Source organism: Podarcis erhardii (assembly GCF_964252035.2).
Source record: "Podarcis erhardii genome assembly, chromosome: 9".
NCBI lineage: Eukaryota > Metazoa > Chordata > Lepidosauria > Squamata > Lacertidae > Podarcis > Podarcis erhardii.
In genome coordinates this window covers 80,049,864-80,072,056 of record NC_138512.1, presented here as the reverse complement: position 1 = coordinate 80,072,056, position 22,193 = coordinate 80,049,864, and the positions used below count along the sequence as shown (strand labels likewise).

The 22,193-nt window shown below is 48.5% G+C and overlaps 1 protein-coding gene across 1 annotated transcript in view; it reads left to right on the top strand.

The window, feature by feature from the left end:
• The first annotated feature begins 4,164 nt into the window (after nucleotides 1-4,164).
• The window catches only part of EXOC6B (exocyst complex component 6B), a 218,729-nt gene continuing 200,700 nt past the window's right edge, over nucleotides 4,165-22,193 (top strand). Inside the window, exon 1 of the mRNA XM_081876792.1 lies at nucleotides 4,165-4,295. Within this exon, the coding sequence (XP_081732918.1) occupies nucleotides 4,198-4,295 (98 nt within the window). The 5' untranslated portion in view covers nucleotides 4,165-4,197. The remainder of the gene's footprint in view (nucleotides 4,296-22,193) is intronic.

Below are 22,193 nucleotides of genomic sequence, written 5' to 3'. Positions count from 1 at the left end.
TATTTGTACCCCGCCCATCTGGCTGGGCCTCCCCAGCCACTCTGGGCGGCTTCCATAGAAACCAAAAATACACTAAAATATCACAGATTAAAAACTTCCCTGAACAGGGCTGCCTTAAGATGTCTTCTGAATGTCAGGTAGTTGTTTATCGCTTTGACATCTGATGGGAGGGCATTCCACAGGGTGGGTGCCACCACCGAGAAGGCCCTCTGCCTGGTTCCCTGTAGCTTTGCTTCTCTCAATGAGGGGACCACCAGACGGCCCTCGGCGCTGGACCTCAGCATCCGGGCAGAACGATGGAGGTGGAGACGCTCCTTCAGATATACTGGGCCGAGGCCGTTTAGGGCTTTAAAGGTCAACACCAGCACTTTGAATTGTGCTCGGAAACGTCCTGGGAGCCAATGTAGGTCTTTCAAGACCGGTGTTATATGGTCTCAGCAGCCACTCCCAGTCACCAGTCTGGCTGCTGCATTCTGGATTAGTTGTAGTTTCCGAGTCACCTTCAAAGGTAGCCCCACGTAGAGCGCATTGCAGTAGCCCAAGCTACAAGGATAAAGGCGTGGCCAGCTCAGTGGGGAGGCCAAGCTGGCATAGCATTTGTGCTTCTCTGGGCCATTTTACATATTAATTTTATTATTTATGCCCTGCCCATCTGCCTGGGTTTCCCCAGCTACACTGGGTGACTCACGGCATATATCAGAACATACTGAAACATCAAACAGTAATATCTTCCCGATACAGGGCGGCCTTCAGGTGTCTTCTAGAAGTCAGATAGTTGTTTATTTCCTTGACATCTGAAGGGAGGGCGTTGCACAGGGAGGGCACATGTATAGAAGAGCACTGACATCCTCCCAGAGGCAGCTTGCCCACCTTGCTCACAATCTCCTTTCCCTTCCACCCCCACAATGAACACTCTGTGACATGAGTGGGGCTGAGAGACTTCAGAAAAGTGTGACTGGCCCAAGGTCACCCGGCAGCTGCATGCGGAGGAGCGGGGAAGCGAACCCCGTTCCCCAGATTACGAGTCCACCGCTCTTAACCACTACACCACACTGGCTCTCTCTGTGATGGGAGGGCGCATGTGGAGAAGAGCATTGACTCCTGTAGATCCCAGAGGCAGCTTGCCCACCTTATTGAGAGAACGACCTGTGAGGCATGGGCAACAATGGTGTTTGGCCCCACTCAACATTGTTTTGCTTTCAGCATTCATTGGTTCAGTGTTACTACCGATTTCACGCATGCTTCCGCCATCTGCAATGCTTATTTGGCCTTTAACAGAGGAAGATGTTTCATTTCTGCCTGACCACATTAGCCGTGCAGATTGGCTGTTTAATGCTTTACGAGGGATGCCTGATTGTGTTTGCTGGTCAAAGAGCTCTTTGACTAGCAAGCACAGTCATATAGTTGATTACAGTATGTCAAGGAAATAAGCAGTCATAAATGCGTTTCTCTCTCTGCCCTGTGGTCACGAGTAACTGAAAAGGACCTCCCTTTCCTCAGAGAGAGGCGGTCAGGACAGAAGCCACATGTCCAGAGCAGTGCTGGACGTTCAGGTTCATTGTCCCGGGTGAGACTATACTGAGCTCAGTTGATTGGCAAGATACTACTAGCCGTCAAGATAGAGGCTCCATTTTCCAAATGTCTTTCTGTTTTCCTGGCCATGTAACCCAGTCATTCCTTCCCTCTTCTCATCCCATCTTCCTTCATAAAATCATCACTTAGCTTACTCCAAACTGGTGTGTGTGGAATTATGATGGATTGCCTGCCTCTCGACTCTGTCATGTTAAAGCAAAAACTTTAGTCAGGGTTTCCCAAACTTGGGTCTCCAGCTGTTTTTGGAATCCAGTTCCCATCATCCCTGACCGCTGCCCTGCTAGCTAGGGATGATGGGAATTGTAGTCAAAAGCAGCTGGAGACCCAGGTTTGGGAAGCCCTGTTTTCAGAAGAGCCCTGCAGTTGCATGAGGCCAAAGGGGGCTCATCTCCTCCACAGCAGCCAAGAGAAGTCCTTTTTGAGCTCTTCCCGTTCTCTTTGTTTTGATGACCCTCAATAATTTAGTACTGTCAGCAAGCTTGCTTATTCCTAACTTCAGATCATAAGAACATAAGACCTACCTTGCCAATGGCTTGTCTAGTCCAGCATCGTCTTCTCTCAGCGGCCAGCTAGGTGCCCCGAAAGGAAGACCCCAAGCAGGCCCTGGGTGCAACAGCAGCAACGTTCTCCCCACCTGCAGCTCCAACTCGGCCAGCAGCAGAGGGGCCAAGAAGACCGGCAGCTGTCTGACCCGCCCCAATAGTTCCGGAATCCATCTGGCTTTTGCGGACCATCCAACATTGTTCTGATGCCATTGCACAGTGTTTGATCTATGCTCAGGTTGGTGATATATGTGTACATAAACTATATATCCTAAAGACGCCACAGCCTCTGCTGTGGCTCGTTTCCAAAGGGAACACGAACCCTGGGAGAATGCCTGGAACCCCTGGAATCTCGCCCTGCTCAGAGACTCTGCTGGGGTGCAGCTCTCCTATGGGGCTGAAGAGCCCCCCCCCCAAAAAACGCTGATGTTCATCCCAACTGCTATAAGCAGGTGCATGTCCAGCTTTTATTACACATTTCTAAAAGGTAAAGGTAAAGGACTCCTGACAGTTATGTCCAGTCACAGACGACTCTGGGGTTGCGGCACTCATCTCTCTTTACAGGCTTAGGGAGCTGGCGTTTGTCTGCTCCACAGACAGTTTTTCTGGGTCATGTGACCAGAGCAGTGCATGGAAACAGTGTTTACGGTACCTTACCGCTGCAGCCGTATCTATTTATCTACTTGCACTGGCGTGCTTTCAAACTGCTAGGTTGACAGGAGCTGGGACTGAGCAACGGGAGCTCACTCCGTCGCGGGGATTCAAACCGCCGACCTTCTGATCAGCAAGCCCAAGAGGCTCAGTGGTTTATATAACAACAAAAAATAAAAATAAATAAAAAATTGTCCAGTAGCACCTTATAGACCAGGCATAGGCAAACTCGGCCCTGCAGATGTTTTTGGCCTACAGCTCCCATGATCCCTAGTTAGCAGGACCAGTGGTCAGGAATGATGGGAATTGTAGTCCCAAAACAGCTGGAGGGCTGAGTTTGCGAATGCTTATTATGGACCATCTAAGTTTGTTCTGGGTATAAGCTTTTGTGTGCATGCACACTTCTTCAGATACCTGAAAGCTTATACCAGAACAAACTTTGTTGGTCTATAAGGTGCTAGTGGACAGTTTTTATTTTTTATTTCGACTGCGTCAGACCAACACGGCTACGTACCTGAAGCTACACATTTCTATTCAGCGTAGGATTTCAACAGATTTATGGACACCATTTTCATTCTATCATGCTTAATGGTATTTTAATTATTGTTTTTTTCTGGGTTTCCCACTGTTTGTGGCGGTTCTTGCTTTTATTGTGAGCCAGTTAGGGAAGAAGGCGGGGTATAGAAACAGATCGTCATCATCATCTTTGGGTGGAGGGTGGTTTATAAATCATGAATCACAATCAATGAATGAAGGGCATTCCTGCCCTGGGCTGCCTGCCTCTCATCCAGCTCCTATCCTCTCTATATTTAATATTTTGTTGGAAGCCGCCCAGAGTGGTTGGGGAAGCCCAGCCAGATGGGCGGGGTATAAATAATAATAATAATAATAATAATAATAATAATAATAATAATAATAATAATAATAATAATTGTTGTTGTTGTTGTTTAGTCGTGTCGGACCCCTCGTGACCCCCTGGACCAGAGGACGCCAGGCACTCCTGTCTTCCACTGTCTCCCGCAGTTGTTGTTGTTGTTGTTGTTGTTGTTGTTGTTGTTGTTGTTGTTGTTGTTGATATTATTATTATTACTATCCCGAGCAGCCGCCACAAAACCCGCTTTTGCCTGGCGGCGTCCGCACTGCGCCTCCTGGCCGGCAGGCGGCGCTAAGGCTTCGCCCCGGAGAGACCCCTCGGCCTAGAGCGGCCGGCGACGTCCGGCGGAAGCGCCGCGCGTCGCTGCTGCGGCTCCGCCTCGCTTGAGGACTACACTTCCCGGCAGGCCTGGCGCGGCGTGGGGGCGGGGCGGCCGTGCGGCGCCGTTGCCATTGCTACGGCGGGGAGGGGGCGCGGCCTAGGCGGCCCGCCTGCTGCCTGCCTGCCTGTGTCCGGCCGGGCTGGGCGGGCGGAGAGATGGCGGAGCCGGAGAGCTCCGAGACGGCGGCCGAGCACGAGCGGATCCTGCGCGAGGTGGACAGCACCGACACGGCCTGCCTGGGGCCCACCCTCAGGTGACCGCCCCCCCACCCCACCCCCACCCCCACCCCACCGAGGGGGAGGGGCTCGGTCGCCATGGCAACCTCGCCAGCCCCCTCCCCCCCTCGCCCCCCCCAGGACCCCCTCCCCCCGCGAGACCCCCCTGCCCCCCATCATCATTCCCGAGGGGGGCAGAGGGTCAACCCCGTCCCCTCCCCCCCCCGGGCGGGGCTTGGAGCAGGAGGGGTCGGGGAGGAAGGGGCTTCTGGGGTCTCCCTCTTTTGGGGTCGCCGTGTAGGTGCAGCCCCCCCCCCGCTTCTCTCTCTCTCCCCCCCCCCCCCGGATTTCCTGCTCCCTGGGTCCCCTCTGACATCAGAGGCAGTTCTCCTCCAGAAAAGAACCTGCCTGATGGATCAGGCCCAAAGCCCCCCCCCCCTTTGGCCCTCACCCTCTTCTCACGGCGGGTGCCAGCCTGGGTGCCCGGGACAGGAAGACCCAAGGGGGAGCTGGGAGCCCCCCTCACTTTGGGGTTCCCTGCTACTAAGTTTCGGAGGCAGCGGGTTGGGCTAGATGACCCTTGGGATCCCTTCCAGCCATATGGTTCTGTCATTCTGTTGCCTTTCCGTGCCCCATCTGTAACTTTGTAGCAAGCCACATGGAAATATCGCTGGCAGATACTTGAAGATGCCTCTCGTGTCACCGCTCAGTCTCTTCACTCCCAGGCTAAAGACCCCCAACTCCTTCAACCACTCCTCATCAGGCGTGTTGTTGGACTCCAACCGCCTTCAGCCCCAGTCTGCACGGCTTGTTGTCAGGGATAATGGGAGTTGGAGCCCATCAGCATCCACAGGGCCCCCACGGGTTGGCCCCCGCGGAGTAGCCAAGACCCTAACCAGGGAATCCTGCAATCTGTTTCAGGGCCAGTGGAAGGAGGTGCCACTTTGCCCTCTGACCATGATGGGCTGTTCCTGACTTCTCCACATTAACCTTCCTTTCCCACATTGCAGAGTTTATTCCGTTTATACCCCAGTTCTAATGCTTACGTGGGGCTCCTAGGCAGTTTTCCATCCAGGCCCTGATCGGAGCAGGATCTGCTTAGCTCCATCCCATACCCTGGGGCTGATGATCTGAGATGGGATATCTAGACACTGCCATTCCCTTTTACCCCATAGCTATGGGGCAAAAGAGCTGTGCACCTGCTTCTTTCCCCCTGCCATTGCGCTTGCGCCTTTGCTTGCAGCAACCTCTGGAGTGGGGAGAATTTTAAAACTGGAATTTGCTCCCACAGGAGGCAGTGATGGTTCTGAAAAGGGTCTAGAGAAATTCATAGAGGAGGATAAGGCTGTCAGTGGCTGCTGGTCAGGATGGTCACCTTCTGCCTCCAGGACACCAGGAGTGTCATTTGTGTCTTAACTGGTGGACTTCCCAAAGACGTCTGCTTGGCCGGCCACTGTGGCCTAACAGGTTGTTGGTCTTTTGTCTGGTCCAGTCGCACTCTTCTTAAGGCTCTAAAATGGTATCCGTTTGTGCTTTTTGTTGCTTGCTGAGGGTTTTGAGAGCCCATGTGCTGCGTGTTAATTTTTCAAAACTTTTCAAGCGCCTGTGTTTTTAAAGAAAACTTCAGACGGTTGGACTTAGTCAGTGACATGTTTTAGATGGGTTTCGCTCTGAAATACCCTCTGTGTAATTGTGTGTGTCTCTAGCAGGAAGAGGGACACTGTGCTTGGTGCTTTGTCCTGTGGATCTTACCTGTGCGGAGAGTCTTTGGGCTGCCTCAGATGTCCTGTTTTCCTTCCGAAAGGCCCTTCGGCATAGGTAAAAGTGCGGAAACCCGTATGTAAATTGTGCTGCACGTATGAGCTTATCATGTAGCAAAGGTTTAGCTTTGAAGTTGGCTTTCCGTGGCTTCCCTTCCGCTGTGTTGGAGGGCGTGCCTGCCTGCCTGCCTGCCTGCCTGCGTTTTTGTTCCTGGCTGGCTCGATTTATGAGAGGAAGTAAATGCCAATAGATTCAAATGTCAGCAGAGTCCTGGAGATGACTGTATGGAAGAGGCAGGTGTTAAAATCTGGGTGTGTTCCGAATGCTCTCACTTTTGCAGTGCCCTCTCATTTTTTCACCTGCCTTCCTTCACTTTCTGCGGCTCCACAACCAAAGGAAGATGTCCGGTGTGAGTCTCTGTCCTCCCTGGTCACTCCATCGCTGCTTTCCTCACTTTAGTCAAGAGGATCCCACTCCTGGAGAGGTTGTCTTAATCCTGTAGTCACAGCAGTGGATGAACTCGGGAGCAAGTCCCAGGCTGCCTCCGTTCCTTTGAGGACCCTGCTAGTTGCCTAGTGAATCAGTTCCAAGGAGATGCTCTTATCTGGAACAAGGGATCTCTGTTGTCCTTGGAAGACTCGGACAAGAACCGCACTTTAATCTTCCGTCATGCTCAGTCACAGAAGTAATTACTTCACATTTTACTTGGTCATAGCATCTGATAATGGTATATTGATTGGTGTTGTGTTTCCAAATTTTCTCTTAATTTAATGATCCTTTCATTTGGAATGGTGTCTTTTTCTGTGTAGTGACAGGCAGCTGGCATGGTATGATGAAGAACGCAATCTGAATTTGTAAGTCGCCTCCCCAAAGCTCTGTCCAGCCATTAATTTGCTGGCTACCTTAAAGGGTTATTGAGACAGTGACTGTGAAACATTTTATTATTCTCATTTAAGCGTGTAAATGTGAAATCATAACTTGATTATCCTTTCTGTCTAAACCTCTTGTTTTCTGGCTATTTGGCTGCCTTTCTGCTTTATGTAAGATGCCTCACCGAGCACTAACTGATGACAGTAGGTGCTTCTGTACAGCCGAGTCGTTCTTCTGCCCCTGAGCTCTTTTTCCACACAAGAATGTCTCCTTCCTGGTTTCTCTTGCCCAAGAAACAGAAAGGGCACCCCCCCTCGAGTGGCATAGGCAATGTGAGACTCCCAGATGGGAAAGTGACATTTTACATCATAGTGTATATCTGTGTACTGCAGAGGTAGCGAATGCCCAGGGGCCTGATGAGCACTCTGCTCGCCAGCAAATTGTTCGGCTCTTGCACCAGGCAGCCCCCACCAATGTTTCTTTAAAATTGACATGCTGCTGGAATAGACAGGGAGATTTAAATGCTTCTACTCTGTCTAGTGCCTGATGGGGATGCAAGGAGTGACCCAGGGTTCTGCCAAGAGCGCTGCAAGACTGAGCTGGGGTCAGTTGCTTTCTCCCACCTCCCATGTGCTTGAGGCGTTCGTACCAGTATAGTTTGGCTGTCATATTTCAGGCCCTGGCATGCGCATTCCCATCTCATTTTTGAGACGTTATCTTGTGTCGGACTGTTTTATTTTTAAGTGCCCACTACTTAAGTCTGCTTGTTGCAACTCCTTCCAAAGTATTTATATAATGTGCTGCTGTTCTTTGATAACGGGCAAACACAGCGCTGGGAGATCAGGTGCCAGGCACTCCTTGCAAATCTTTCTAGAGTGGATTCTAGAATCTAGAAGTTGCTCTTGGAGTCGGTTTTTTTGTGTGATGCAGAATTTCAAGCACCCCCAGAGCTAATTTCGAGGCCAGAGTTCACGGGTCCAGTTACGCTGCTGTGTGGTGGTATCAGTCAATGCTTCTGTTCTTTGTTCTCTCAGATATTTCCCTGTGGTTCTTGTGATGCTTCCCTTCTCTGCCTAGGGAGTGCAGCTGCCAGCTCCTCTCTCCTCTTCCAAGATGCAAACAAAACCACAGCTGGGGGGCAGCCGATGCTATTGCTTCTGCTGCACTGCTTGGGACCTTCAGTCGTGCCCAAGGAGGATGACCTGATTTGGGGAGCTTTCTGGATTCCCGTCTCTGCTGGCAGACCCGTCTCTGCCAGTTATTATGGGTGGGTGGGAATTCAGTAGGGCTGGGACAAAATTGACTCACCTGCTCACTTAAAGCTTGGGCATTTGAAACTTTTTGCCTGTACCATATATTTTTTGCATGATTGTTCCTGTATTCACATCCTCTATATAACTCAAGGGATGTGGGTGGCGCTGTGGTCTAAACCACAGAGCCTAGGACTTGCTGATCAGAAGGTCAGTGGTTCGAATCCCCGCGACGGGGTGAGCTCCCGTTGCTCGGTCCCTGCTCCTGCCAACCTAGCAGTTCAAAAGCACATCAAAGTGCAAGTAGATAAATAGGTACTGCTCTGGCGGGAAGGTAAATGGCATTTCCGTGTGCTGCTCTGGTTCGCCAGAAGAGGCTTAGTCATGCTGGCCACATGACCCGGAAGCTGTACGCCGGCACCCTTGGCCAATAAAGCGAGATGAGCGCCGCAACCCCAGAATCGGCCACGACTGGACCTAATGGTCAGGGATCCCTTTACATAACTCAAACTGGGCCCCACCGAGCCACGGCGTGGAGCAAAAACACCATGGAGGTTGTTCACTGGCCTCACGGGGTCTCTGCCATGGGAGCATATTCAACCAGTGCTTTTCAAACTGCACTGGCTCCCGGTTGAGTACAGGGTCAGATTTAAGGTGCTGCTTTTGACCTATAAAGCCCTTCACGGCCTAGGACCCTCGTACCTACGGGACCGCCTCTCCCGGTATGCCCCATGGAGAGCCTCAAGGTCCACAAATAGCAACACCCTAGTGGTCCTGGGCCCTAAGGAAGTCAGATTAGCCTCAACCAGAGGCAGGGCCTTTTCAACACTGGCCCCGGCCTGGTGGAACGCTCTGTCTCATGAGACCAGGGCCCTGCAGGATCTGATTTCTTTCCGCAGGGCCTGTAAGACAGAGTTGTTCCGCCTGGCCTTTGGCTTGGAGCCAATTTGATTCCCTCCCTCTCTTTCTTTTTTCTTTTCCTTCTCCTCCTGCGATGAGGCTACATTTTAATATTTTAATGTTTTAATGTTGTATTTTAATTTTGTTTTTAAGTTGTAATCATTCAACTTGTTTTTATTATTGCTTGTTAGCCACTCTGAGCCCGGCCTTGGCTGGGGAGGGCAGGGTATAAATAATAATAATAATAATAATAATAATAATAATAATAATAATAGTCTCCCGCTTGCCTCCTCCTGCTCTCAAAGCACTGCTCCTGAGAGACAATGCCGGGGCTCCCCCTTCCCTTTCTGAATGGAACTGGAGAATTGTAGGGTAGTGGAGGAGACCAGGAGGTCAGATGCCCCACCACCTGGCTCTTCCCTAGGGGGGATCTCCCTGCAGACGGGTTTGGGCAGGGTGGCTCTAGCAGACGGCGGGCTCACCAGCTGCTCTCAGCTTCTTCCAGGGGGTGGGGTGGGGGAGACGGTCCTTTTTCAGGGTGTTCCCTTGGGGCTTCTCAGATTATCACAATGGAACCTGCCTGGGTGTCCCAAGGGTGGAAATCTGCGAAAAAGGTTTTCTCACCTTTGCAAGTGCGTTTGGGAAGGGCCCTCCGCTCGACGGCTGAGATGATGCTGGCATCCAGGGAAAGGAGTGGCATAGGCCTGGCGAGAACAGCTGCCCCTGCTAGATGGGTCCGACTTGGTAGGAGGCCTGTCTTCAGACGTGGCTTCTTCTTTGGCGACTACAATTCAAGCCTCACGGCTGTAGGGGCGGTTTGATTCTGGATTGTGACTGTTTACCTCATTGGTGGGATAGGAGGGAAGGCCTCCTATTTCGGCTGGGCTCTTCGAAAAATCAGAAGGACTTTATCAAATCTTGCCCTCTTGGATTTCACACCTGCCTGTTCCCTTCAAGAGTAAATTGCAGACTTATTATGAATGAAGATGGAAATCCTGTGCCACTTTTAAGCAAAGTGGCTCTCACCTCTGGGTCAGCATAGATGGGATTTCAGTTACAGTTGTACAGTGGTACCTCGGGTTACAAACACTTCGGGTTATAAACACTTCAGCTTACAGACTCCGCTAGCCCGGAAGTAGTACCTCGGGTTAAGAACTTGGCCCCTGGATAAGAACAGAAATTGCGCGGCGGTGGCAGTGGGAGGCCCCATTAGCTTAAAGTGGTACCTCAGGTTAAGAACGGTTTCAGGTTAAGAAGGGACCTCTGGAACGAATTAAGTTCGTAACCAGAGATACCACTGTATGTGGTTCTGCTGGGCTTGCACTTGGTGTCATTTTCCTGTTTATCTGTATGGCTTTGAGAAAAGTAGTCTTAATTTTGCATTTAGAAAGACAGGGAGAAGTTACTGATTGGTCTACCATACAGGGTTGTAATGACTTGTGAGGATGAGCTGGAAAGCTACAGATAGTTCACATATTATGCTATATGGAGTTAATCATCATTCTGTATTTGTCAAAAGCTATAAATAATTACTTCAGGTCTTATAAACGTGAGTTCAGCCATCTGAATCCGAGTGGTCTCCATGCATTTTGGACCACAACTCCCATCATCCTTGACTATTGGCCATGCTGGCTGGGGCTGATGGGAGTTGTAGTCCAAAATTATCAGGAGGGCAAATGACTATGTTTGTCCAGGCTCTGTGGCTGAGAGTGAGTGGGTACAGGGAAGAGTTGTTCATGGCCTTAAATGTGTTCAGCCTCCGAGGGCCTTCTGGTGGTTCCCTCACTGCGAGAAGTGAGGTTACAGGGAACCAGGCGGAGGGCCTTCTTGGTGATGGCGCCCTCCCTGTAGAACCCCCTCCTGTCAGGCATCTGAAAGCAGCCCCGTATTGGCTAGTTTTTAATGTTTGACATTTTATTATGTTTTTATATGTACAGGAGGCCTCCCAGAGTGGCTGGGGAGACCCAGTCAGATGGGCAAGGTATAAATAATCACATTTATTATTATTATTATTATTATTATTAAACTTGTGTGTCTGTCACTACTTGGCCTGCATCTGTAAAGTGGGAATATCAGTGACTGGAAACTCTTGTGAGGATGAATGAGCCAAGCTCTGTGAAGCACCAAGTGCTATTAGAAGATACTACTTTGTGGGTAAAGGAAACCTTTGTCACCTGCGTTTAGGTGCCATAGTGGGTGGCAGCAACACAGCTGCTTGACATTTTGTTGAAAGCTTTCAGATGTACTCTTTGCAGATGAAAGGCAGCGATTAAGCTTTCAGGAGGTGGTGTCAATGAGGAATCAAGTTGAGACATTGAACTACCTATCGAGCAAACTGATGAAGCAGATCTTTCATAAGTTACCGTATTTTTTGCACCATAACACTCACTTTTTTCCTCCTAAAAAGTAAGGGAAAATGTCTGTGCGTGTTATGGAGGGAATGCCTACGGGTGGCATGCCTACGGATTTTCCTCCTCTAAAAACTACGTGCGTGTTATGGTCGGGTGCGTGTTATAGAGCGAAAAATACGGGTAAATAAGTCATTTCTGAAGCCTCCTAAACTAGTCTGTTTGGCACAGGGAGCAGTACTGGAAGCCCCAAAGACGGAAGGCTTAATACCCCAAAGACACTGTGTGTGGATGTTGTTTTGTGCGGAAGAAGTGTGCAGCAGGGATACCAAAAACTGTGGCTTGCTGTGGCCAATCTTGTTAATAAATATACCAAGAAAAAAAGCACATCAAGAACTCTGGCCAATATAAGTTTCAGTAGTGGGAGTGGTCCCTATTCGCAAATCAATAGTCAATTGTAACAAAAACTGTTCCATTCAAAATTATGTATTCTGACAAGGATTACAAACTCAAATAGAGATTATAGTGTTCAATCCAGAACTTGAAACCAGTCTGTTCATTCACGAGTTCCTTTACTTGAAGTGCATATTTACAGATATTGCAATTTCCGCATCTATGAAACTAAGATCTTCACGTCAAATCAAATCTTACTATGGACTCATGAATTTATCTCTACTCGTAAACTCTTATCTTTAATACCGTAACAAATTATTGTGTTATACATATCTTTATGAGTTTGAGTTTGTAATCTCTGTTTGAGTTTATAATCCTTGTCAGAATACATGCTTTTGAACGGATTAGTTTTTGTTACAATTGACTACTGATTTGCGAGGAGGGACCACTCCCACTTTAGAAACTTACTATATTGGCCAGAGTTCTGGGTGTGCTTTTTTCTTGCTGTGGCCAATGGCGGTGCTTTTGAGAGACTTGGAGCTGAAGCTGCAGAAAATGGGCCGTGTTGGGAAATGCAAGCGACGGGAGGATGACATCAGAAGAGCCCATAGTCTCCCTTGCGGTGACTCACTTGGTGTGGGAAGGGTGAATCCTCTAGCAGCACATCAGGCTTTGCTTGAGGAATAGGAGGCCTGTGACACACAAGCCCTGCCCAGGCTGCCGAGCGACTGGAGGTCTGCAGACAATGACTAAACGGAAGGCAGGAGCTGGTTCTTGAGGGAGCTCAGATTACCTTGGCGTCCAGACAGTGCCATTCTGTGCGCGCTCCGGAGGAGAGCAAATGTTTGTGCAAATGTTTTCGGACAAGGGCTTCTTCAGCCAGGGGAGTTGGCGGCCGCTGATCCAATGGAACTGGCGGGGAATTAGCCCTCCTGCCAGGGGGAAGCAAAATGCAGATGTTCTAGCCGGCTGGCTTATTCCTTCCTTGGCTTTCCCCCTGTAAGGCTCATTAGAGGCCTCAGAGCGCCTGCAGAAGTTCTTGGGGGCCTGGTTTGTTCATCAGTGTGGGGCAAAGGGGTTCTTTCTGCTTATGACTGTATTACTCAGGAGATGGGGGAATGGAGTTAGCACAGGATTCTGCCCTCATAAACTGACCTGGAAGCTAAGCACTAAAAAGGGCCTTGTGTTAATTTAAGAGGTCCTGAACAACTTGTGTCCAGGGCACCTCAGAGACCAGCTGGACCCTTGCACCTCAACAGCTCCCTCCCTGGGATCATCCGCAGCAGCGCCGCTGGCCACCCCCTGAATAGGCAAGGATCATTTGGCAGCAACAAGAAACCGAGCCCGAGTGTCATCGGCCCAGTTCTGCGGGATGCTCTGCCAAGAGATTCAGCAGGCACCTTCTGCTCTAACCTTCAAGCGCTGGCTGGAAACCTTTCTAGGCTGCCAAGTTTATGCTGGCAATTAAGAAAACACCCTTCTGCAATACTTAGTTGATCTCTGATTTTAAAATGATTAAAAATGGGTTTATGTATGGTTTTTTTTTTTTAAAAAAGGAAATAGCTATATATATATATTTATAAATATATAAAAAAACTTCACAGTCTGGAAAAAGCTTAAGCATTTGACTTTTCGCCTTCCTTGTGTGGCTGGGTGGCAGGTTCTGCATGTTGGATGTCCCTTGCCTTCCTAGGTGTGGCCGGCTGCCGTAATCTCTAGGCGCAATTCAGGTTGTGTTGTGCGTTAGCATTTTTTAACAGTTGAGTGCAAAGGGCTGGGTTCAGCTGCTGGAGGGTTTCTGCGACTGGGTCATTCCCTATCAAGTGACCCATTTTTTTTTACCCCATGCCATCCAGTTTTCTGGATGTTTTGTACATGTGTTGAATTATCAAAAGAGCACTGGCTCTTTCTCTTTCTTGTTTTTGTAAACTCCTTACTGGCAATACCATAGTCTTGGTATTAAGTGGTACAGTATATAAATAAATGGCAGCCATGTCTCTCCTCCGTAAAGGTCTCTCTTTCTGTTTCCCTTGGTTGATGCGTTAAGCTTTAGCAGAGGAGTTGGGAGCGAAAACAAGACGCAGCTTAGAAGTGGAAATGAGCAAGCTCTAATTAGGTTAGTTATTCCTACAGGGAATCTCAGAGAAATGAGTCTCCTTGATGAAATCATGCCGGCGCTGCTTGAATGGAGGGCAAAACATTCCCTGTGGAAGGGCAGGAACCTGCAGGCCTTGGCTGTGGGTCTTGTTAGCACATTCCACACCTTGATCCTTCAGGGATCCTTACAGAGGGGGGTTATTCCTAACGGGTTCATTGGTCCTGAGAATGCATTCTTGCTCAGTAGATTTCAAGCACATCATGGGACCCTGTGCGACTGGAGTTGGACCACCCTTGTGGTAGGACAACTGGGTTGGCGTCTTCACTTGGTGATACGGAGTTCTCTCATCTGGTAGTGGAATGTCATGTCTGAAGGCTTCACTCTCCATTAATGGCTTTAGCATTTTTATTAGGGTTGATTGGGAGCATCTCCACCCCCATTGTTCAGCCCGGACACTGAGATCCAGCTCCAAGGGCCTTCTGGCGGTTCCCTCCCTGCGAGAAGTGAGGTCACAGGGAACCAGGCAGAGGGCCTTCTCGGTAGTGGCACCCGCCCTATGGAACGCCCTCCCTTCCGATGTCAAGGAAATGAACAACTATATGACTTTTAGAAGACATCTGAAGGCAGCCCTCTATGGGAAAGTTTTCAATGTTTGATGTTTTATTGCCTTTTTATATTTTGCTGGAAGCCACCCAGAATGGCTGGAGCAACCCAGTCAATGGGTGGCACATAAATAATAAAATTTTTATTATTATTTGTCTTCCGCCCCCGCCCTACTGGACATGCCCCTTGCAGGCCCTGATTCCATGTTTACTTGTAAGTGGCAACGAGGCCTGCCTTAACAACAACAAAAAAGAAATGCTGTTTTATTTAAAAGTAGTGCATGTGTGTGAGATTCTGGCCCCCTCTGAAAGTTAAACCAGCTCCTTTGGGGCGTTGAAAAAGTTGCTGAGCTTTTTGGGGATTTTTACAACATTATTCTTTAAAAATCGCTCTAGTTGCCATCCGTGTTCAGGAAAACTCTACCACTTATACCCATGTGTTCCTTTCGGTGGCTGTAGCCTAATGACATTCAGGAGACTGACTCCTTTTTTACTTGGCCGTGAAGCTACAGAGTTAAATGGCGGTGCTACTTTTGGATTTTTCTCAGTCTCCTGCTCTGTGTGCAGACAGGACTAGACTAGGTATCCTTCACTTTTGTGGCTTGCAGTGGTTAATTTCCAAACAAGAAGTGTCAAGCTTGTCATGACACGATGACTTCTATCTCGGGAGGAGAATTCTAGATCTTCAAGACCTGGTCGGGGCGGTTTCATGTGGGAGGTAAAGACTCAAAAGTATGTGCTCTTTTATAAAAAAAAATACTCTGTATGTTTGGGGCTTAAACCCTCGTGTTGAAACCCGGTTCTGGGTTGAGCTATGGCAGAGAATGAGCGCTGGTTGGTTGTGGGGTTGCTTAACAACTTTGTAAAAACTGGGCAAGGTTTCTCTTTCCTATAATAATAATAATAATAATAATAAATTTTATTTATATCCCGCCCTCCCCAGCCGAAGCCGGGCTCAGGGCGGCTAACAATAATCAAATAATCAAATAATCACACATTCAAAATATTCATTATAAAAATTAAAATCAAATTAGTGGCAACCGATTAAGCAATATTCTGTGCAGGTTGCCAGAGGAGGGAGTCAGGCTGCGCCCTGACCAAAGGCCTGGTGGAACAACTCTGTCTTGCAGGCCCTGCGGAAGGATGTCAGGTCCCGCAGGGCCCTAGTCTCTTGTGACAGAGCGTTCCACCAGATTGGAGCCGCAGCCGAGAAGGCCCTGGCTCTAGTTTAGGCCAGCCTAACCTCTCTGAGGCCTGGGACCTTGAGGATGTTATTATTTGCAGACCGTAGGTTTCTCTGTGGGGCATACCAGGAGAGGCGGTCCCGTAGGTACGAGGGTCCTAGGCCGTATAGGGCTTTAAAGGTTAAAGCCAGCACCTTAAACCTGATCCTGTACTCCACCGGGAGCCAGTGCAGCTGGTATAGTACTGGGTGAATGTGATCTCGCAGCGAAGACCCCATAAGGAGTCTCGCCGCAGCATTCTGCACCCGCTGGAGTTTCTGGGTCAGTCTCAAGGGCAGCCCCACGTAGAGCGAGTTACAATAATCCAGTCTGGAGGTGACCGTCGCATGGATCACAGTGGCTAGGTCAGGGCGAGAGAGGTAAGGGGCCAACTGCTTAGCCTGGCGGAGATGAAAAAATGCCGCCTTTGTTGTAGCTGCATGGAAAGGGAGGTATCGAAGATTACACCCAAACTCTTAACGGACAGTGCTGGCACTAATTGCACCCCCGCAAGAGATGGGAGTTGCCCCCTCAATCCCATATCGTCCCGGCCCAGCCAGAGGACCTCTGTCTTCGAAGGATTTAACTTCAACTGGCTCCCACGTAACCATCCAGCCACAGCGTCCAAGCATCTGGTCAGTGTGTCTGGGGCCGAGTCAGGATGGTCATCCATCAACAGCTAGAGTTGGGTGTCATCGGCATACTGATGGCAGCCCAGCCCAAAACTCCGGAGAAGCTGGGCGAGGGGGCGCATAAAGATGTTAAAAAGCATCGGGGAGAGAATCGCACCCTGAGGCACTCCACACACCAAGGAGTGGCGCGATGACAATTCCCCCCCAAGCGCCACCCTCTAAATAGGTTCTGAAATGCGTAATTATGGAAACCCTTCTTCCATTGCAGGATGCTGCCTTTGACTAGGTTGCTTCCTATATTTTACTTTTAAATATGTAAGAAACCCCGAGGGCGTGCGCATCGCTCTTTTGCACTGACTCTCTGCACAAGGATCCCTTAGGGTGCAGAGTCACAGGCGCGATGTCAGAGCTTGTCTGGCCCCCAGCAAAACAAAACAAAAAAACAGCCTTGCAGAACAATTAGGTTTTTTTGCAGGAGGCATGTTTCAGGCATTAGTGTGGAAGGAAACAAGAAGGGGTGAAAACTCCGGCTAGAGAGCTTCTTCCGCTTGCTCCAGAAGGGACTATCTGTCAGCCCGAGAGAAGCCTCCCGTTCTGTGTTTTGTAGTATTGTTCACTCTAATGTTTTAAAATTGTAAACTCCCTTGGCAGAAAGAAGTTGAACCATAAATGCATTAATGATAAACAAAGGTTGGCTTTTGAATTTGCAGTGCTGGTTTTTTAAAAAATGTATAGAAATTCAAAAAAAAATATTAAATTTTTCACATGGAGTAACAGCATAAGGACGCAGCAAGACTTGCCCTTCTTGCTGGTACCTTTGGTTTCCTGAGGTGAACACATTGGTGCTCAATTGCATCTATGTTAAGGGCATGAACTGATTTAAATCTCCTATCTCCTCCTGGAAATTGCTTCGTCTGGCAGTCAGGTGTCTTTCTCTGATTTTGCTCCCTTGCATTCCTAGCCGCCAGCTGTAGGAGTGGAAGAGGATTGCCACACCCTTGCTGGGGCTGTCAGGCATGGCCCATCTGTGAAGGGCAAAGAGCGGCCAAGGCATGTCCTGTTTGTGCCAAGGTGGGCAGCCAGGAGTTGATGGGAAGCCCAATGCCCCTCTGGGTGGTGAGCTCCGTGCAAACGTTCCTTGCCCGTCTTAAGAGGCATGCTTCTGATCCCACCACTACTAGGACCAAGGCAAGCTAGCGGGTTTGCATATTTCTTAAATATTTTAATACCACCTTCAACTGTGAGCTGCCTTGGGTCCCTATTATGGAAAAAGGTGGGATGTTGTTGTTGTTGATGATAATAATAGAAAATTTCCGGGATGGTTTACAAAAGGCTATAAAACGGCAGTAATCATCAAGGCAGTTGACACCACTAAAAACAATTGCTGGAATAATGTGTAAATATATCCTGGAAAGTCTGTGAAGATATTTAAAAGGTGTTCCTTAGTGTTGTGGGCTTCCCTTTGGCGCATCTTGTTGTCCACTGTGGGAAATAGGATGCTGGACTAGGTGGACCCCTTTTGTAGTCCAAGGTGGCCAATATGAAAACCAGAAGCTGCAATAATAATAATAAAATTAAACAAGAAGAGAGCTGGCAGGTAAAAGCAATTGAAGATCTTTAAGTTAATTGCCCTAAAATTTACTGGCCTATCATAATGTTATGTCTGTAGCATTGCTGGCTGCTAGATGAGAGGTGGAACGAAGAAAGGTGATCCAGGACAGGTGATACTCTTAACAGGCTGCTTGAGCTTGCTGCTCAGGATCAGAATTAAATGTTAACAAAGCGGATCTGCCCTGGGGTTTACTATCCAGCCATGCCAGACCTTGTCCTCCATCAAGACGATGTTCTTGCATGTATTCCTGGAATGGTCAGGGTGTGTATGGTCTTTTCCTATGAAGGAGCGAGTCAGCTGCTGGATTCCCTCCAGGGTATAAGTGTCTCCTCCCCCCATCTCTTTCCTTGAGGGAGGAGGGGAACCGGGAACAAAGGACGGAAGCTGCCACGGAGCCCATCAGCCGCCTCAGGTGGTGGATGATGAAACTACATGGACATTGATTTGGAAGGGGTTTCCTGAATAAAAGACATCGCCTTGTGGTGTATCACTGAGGTTTTATTACGTGATGCAAGGTGTCTGTAGAAAGATTCTGCTCCCAGATAAAGAGATTTGCAGGAAGGGGGCAGGCAAGAATGGAGACAGGGCTGCCGTCAGATAGGAGGTGGGGATTGCTCCTATTCGCATTTCTGGTCTGATCAGAAATTGTTATACAGCCTGTGTTTTAATTGGCCAAATGGGCTGTGGTGTGTCTCCTATGCTACCTATACAGGAAGAAGCTTCTATCCTTTCCAATTTTTATTTTTGTTCAAAGGGTGCTCATAATTACACCTTGATCTCCATAGCTTGGTGGTTATCTAATTGCTGCCCACCTGGACACTCTTCATTTTGCAGCAGGTTATATTTTTGGGAATTCCAAGATGAATGCATCAGGAAAGAGGCTGAGGAATTGGGTTTCCATCTCCTGACAATCTCCCAGTGTGTCCATTTGTTCTTTTGAGTACAGCAGGCTTAAAATGTACACGGGAACCCTGGGCTGTTGTGAGCAATTCACCAATTTCTGCCCAGCTGAGAGCTCCCAAACTTCTTTTTCCACCATCCTTTGAATAGATTAATATTCACAACCACTGAATGTGCAATAGCAAGCTCTTAACACTTTTTAATTAGTTTTCCACTTATTTGCAGAACCTTAGAAAGGAATGAAAGGCAGGTTTAAGGTATTTCCCTTCCTAACATGTATGTTGCAACCTAACATGGCCAGGAGTAACCGTCAGTGTTCAAAAGATGACACCCCCCCCCAGAGAGAAGAATATGAACAGTATGCATGCAGTCATATGGCAGGAGCCATGTAGTTGAATGCCAATATATGGCATTCAGAGACAGGCAGAGAGTCACAGGGGGGCCTGGAGTGCCAAGACTCCCCCCCACAGGCCTCACAAGTGGGATGTGAAGTGTGGGTCAGGGTGGGGAGAGAGACAGGGCTGTCTTTAGCATATGCGCCGCCGGGGTGCAAAGATCCGCCCAGCATCCCCAAATTTAGTTTAGCCCCCAAATTAACTTATTTTATGCTTATGTCAGACACCACATTTACGTCTGATCTCTTGTTTACAGAAGAAGGGAGGAAAAAGAAACACTCTTTTATTTGCTCATTTATTTGCAGTGCACTTATACTTAAGTATACAACACCACCACACTTAATAATAATAATAATAACAATAATAATAATAATAATAATAATAAATTTTATTTTTACCCCAGGGCGGCTAACAACAGTAAAATTACAGTAAAAACATAATAGGGGGGAAAAAAACACAATTTAAAATACAGGTTAAAATGCAATTTAGAATGCAGCCTCATCAAAACCATAAGGGGAGGGAAACATAAGGGTCAGACTGAGTCCAAACCAAAGGCTAGGTGGAACAGCTCTGTCTTGCAGGCCCTGCGGAAGGATGTCAAGTCCCACAGGGACTTATAATACTTAAAAGTATTGTTTAGGCACCTACTTAGGAGAAACATCAGTCGTGTAAAAGGTGCCACTGACCCCTCTGCTGCATAGCAGCTCAATACAATACGTAACATAATATTTTGATGTAAGAGTTAATTTCGTGTGCATGGCGCCGTTGTGAATGACAAGCGCCATTGTTGAGTCAGGGCAAGCGCCGCCGTTGTGAATGACAAGTGCCGCCGCTGGTACGGTGTGTCTTTAATAAACGAGCGCACAAAGTCAAAAGTCCTTTAGTGAAACAGTAGGTACCGGTATTCATTTCGGTAATACCTAGGCATATGTGTATTTTGTTTTTCTAGCTTGATCAAAATTATTTATTATTTTATAACAGATAGATAGTTTAGAGCTTGGGTGGCTTCAGCGGCGGGCGTCTGGTGCCCCCCAGAATTTGGTACCCGGGTGCCCTGTACCCCTTGTACCCTGGAGAGAGAGGGACGGCCCCTCCTTTCTCAGGAGCATCATAACTGTAAGATCTTGTCTGGCCAGGGATGTCTTCCTTGCATTCCCAGAGTTGGCTCAGAGCATCTTAATTAAGAGCTGGTGCTGCTTGGTGCCCTGGCTCTGTCTACAGTTGCTGTTGGATATCCTGTTCCACTGTACCAAACATTGAGCAGGCCTACAGGACTGCTGTGTGCATGTCTGGTCTTCGGACTCCACTTTCTGGCTCTTGAGCAGAATTCCAAGTGGCAGCTTGAACTCTGGGGGGTCTAAGTAGTTTGGCCTCTGGGTCTCTTGGAGGCAGCAGCTGCCACCTCCTGTGTCTCGCTCGCAGTCTCAATGGACAGCAGCAGTCCTGGTGCACTGCCGGCCCCAAGCCACTGTCTTTGCAGGGCTTTTTGTTCATGTCTGTACTAGACATCAGTCTCCCATTAAACCTCTGTAAGCAGCCTCTTAAAATTAGCTAGGCCAAATCTGTGCTGTTCTCTCTAATGCAATGCGGCAGCAATAAACATGGTCGCTGCTGCCCTGTGCTTAATTGTGCACGCCGAGTTTTAAGTAGAAATGTGTGAGGACTTCCCAGAGGCCCAAAACTTAACTACTTGGCCTTTTAGCGACTACATAAATCCAGGCCACTAGCTAGACTTGTTCATTGGAGTTTTTCAGCCTACTGTGAAGAGTAGTTTGAAAGCGAAAGCACAGAGGAAAAGCTTCCAGCATCTTGGTTTAGGAATGCTGGATTTCAGAAGAAAAGTGTGGCTTTGCTGCCATCTAAAGGCCAATGGATGCATTTGCTGTGAAGCTTTTCGTTTGCCAGTTCCTTTGAATTTAATCAGCGGCTGAGGAAGAGCATGAACTGGAATAAACTGAATATGAAGGGGTGTTCCAGTCACTGCTTGCTAGGCTTAAGAGGCACAAATTGGAGCATTGGGGGGTCCTCAGCAGTCACTTCTAGCTTTCCCTGACCCTGGTGTTCCCCTGTTGTCTTGAGCTCCATTTTTTCTCAGGCCCAGCCCAGCATGATCCATAGTTGGGGATGACGTGGGCGCCAGGCTGGGGACAGCTGATCTGTTAGGGTCTCCAGCTTAGGGTTTTCTGCCTCCTACTGCTTGCCCCAGATGCCTGATTGAAGAGTGATGTTCTGTAAAGCCGCCTTCCTCACTTTGTTCATGTGTTATCCTAGCTGGAGTTAGGCAAGGCCCGATAGGAATGGGTGCTGAAAAGCACCCCAGAGCTTTCCCCTGGTGTCCCTGTTTTGTCTTGATATAAGCAACTGTGATACTCTTCTGCCTTGCCTTCCTGGGACGTGCCTGGGTGGTGGTGAGGAAGACACTGTTCTGCGAAGGGTGTGTGTGTGTGTGTGTGTTTGCAGGCCAGAGTGTTGTGTGGGAAGATGGTTAGGTGAGGTTGACTGTGGTATCATTAGTCTACGCTGAGCGCACACTCTTTCCACTTCTGATCCTAGACAGGCAGTGGCTGTTCTGAAGCTTAATTCAGGCAAGACAGGACTACTAGTTTGGGATGGCATTGCATTTCCTTGGAGACCAAGGAGCGCTGCATGGATGTGCTCTTTGATCTCTTGCTCCTCCTGGATTGTCCCAGCAGTGCCCAAAAGTGCTTTTACCATTTTAGGGTGGTAGAGCAGCTGTAGCCTTTCCTGAACTAATTTTTTATTTATTTTAATGCTGTTTACTACTCTGTAGATGGTTTAGGTTTAGGCTTTAAAAAGCAGAGTATAAACATGTGAATCAACTGCAAATATGTATTTGCAAAGAGAGCAGCCTGCTTAGACTACATGCCATGGATAAGGTTGGAAGCAATGAGTTTAAAATATGGGAATTTAAAACTGGAAAGTTTTAAGCAG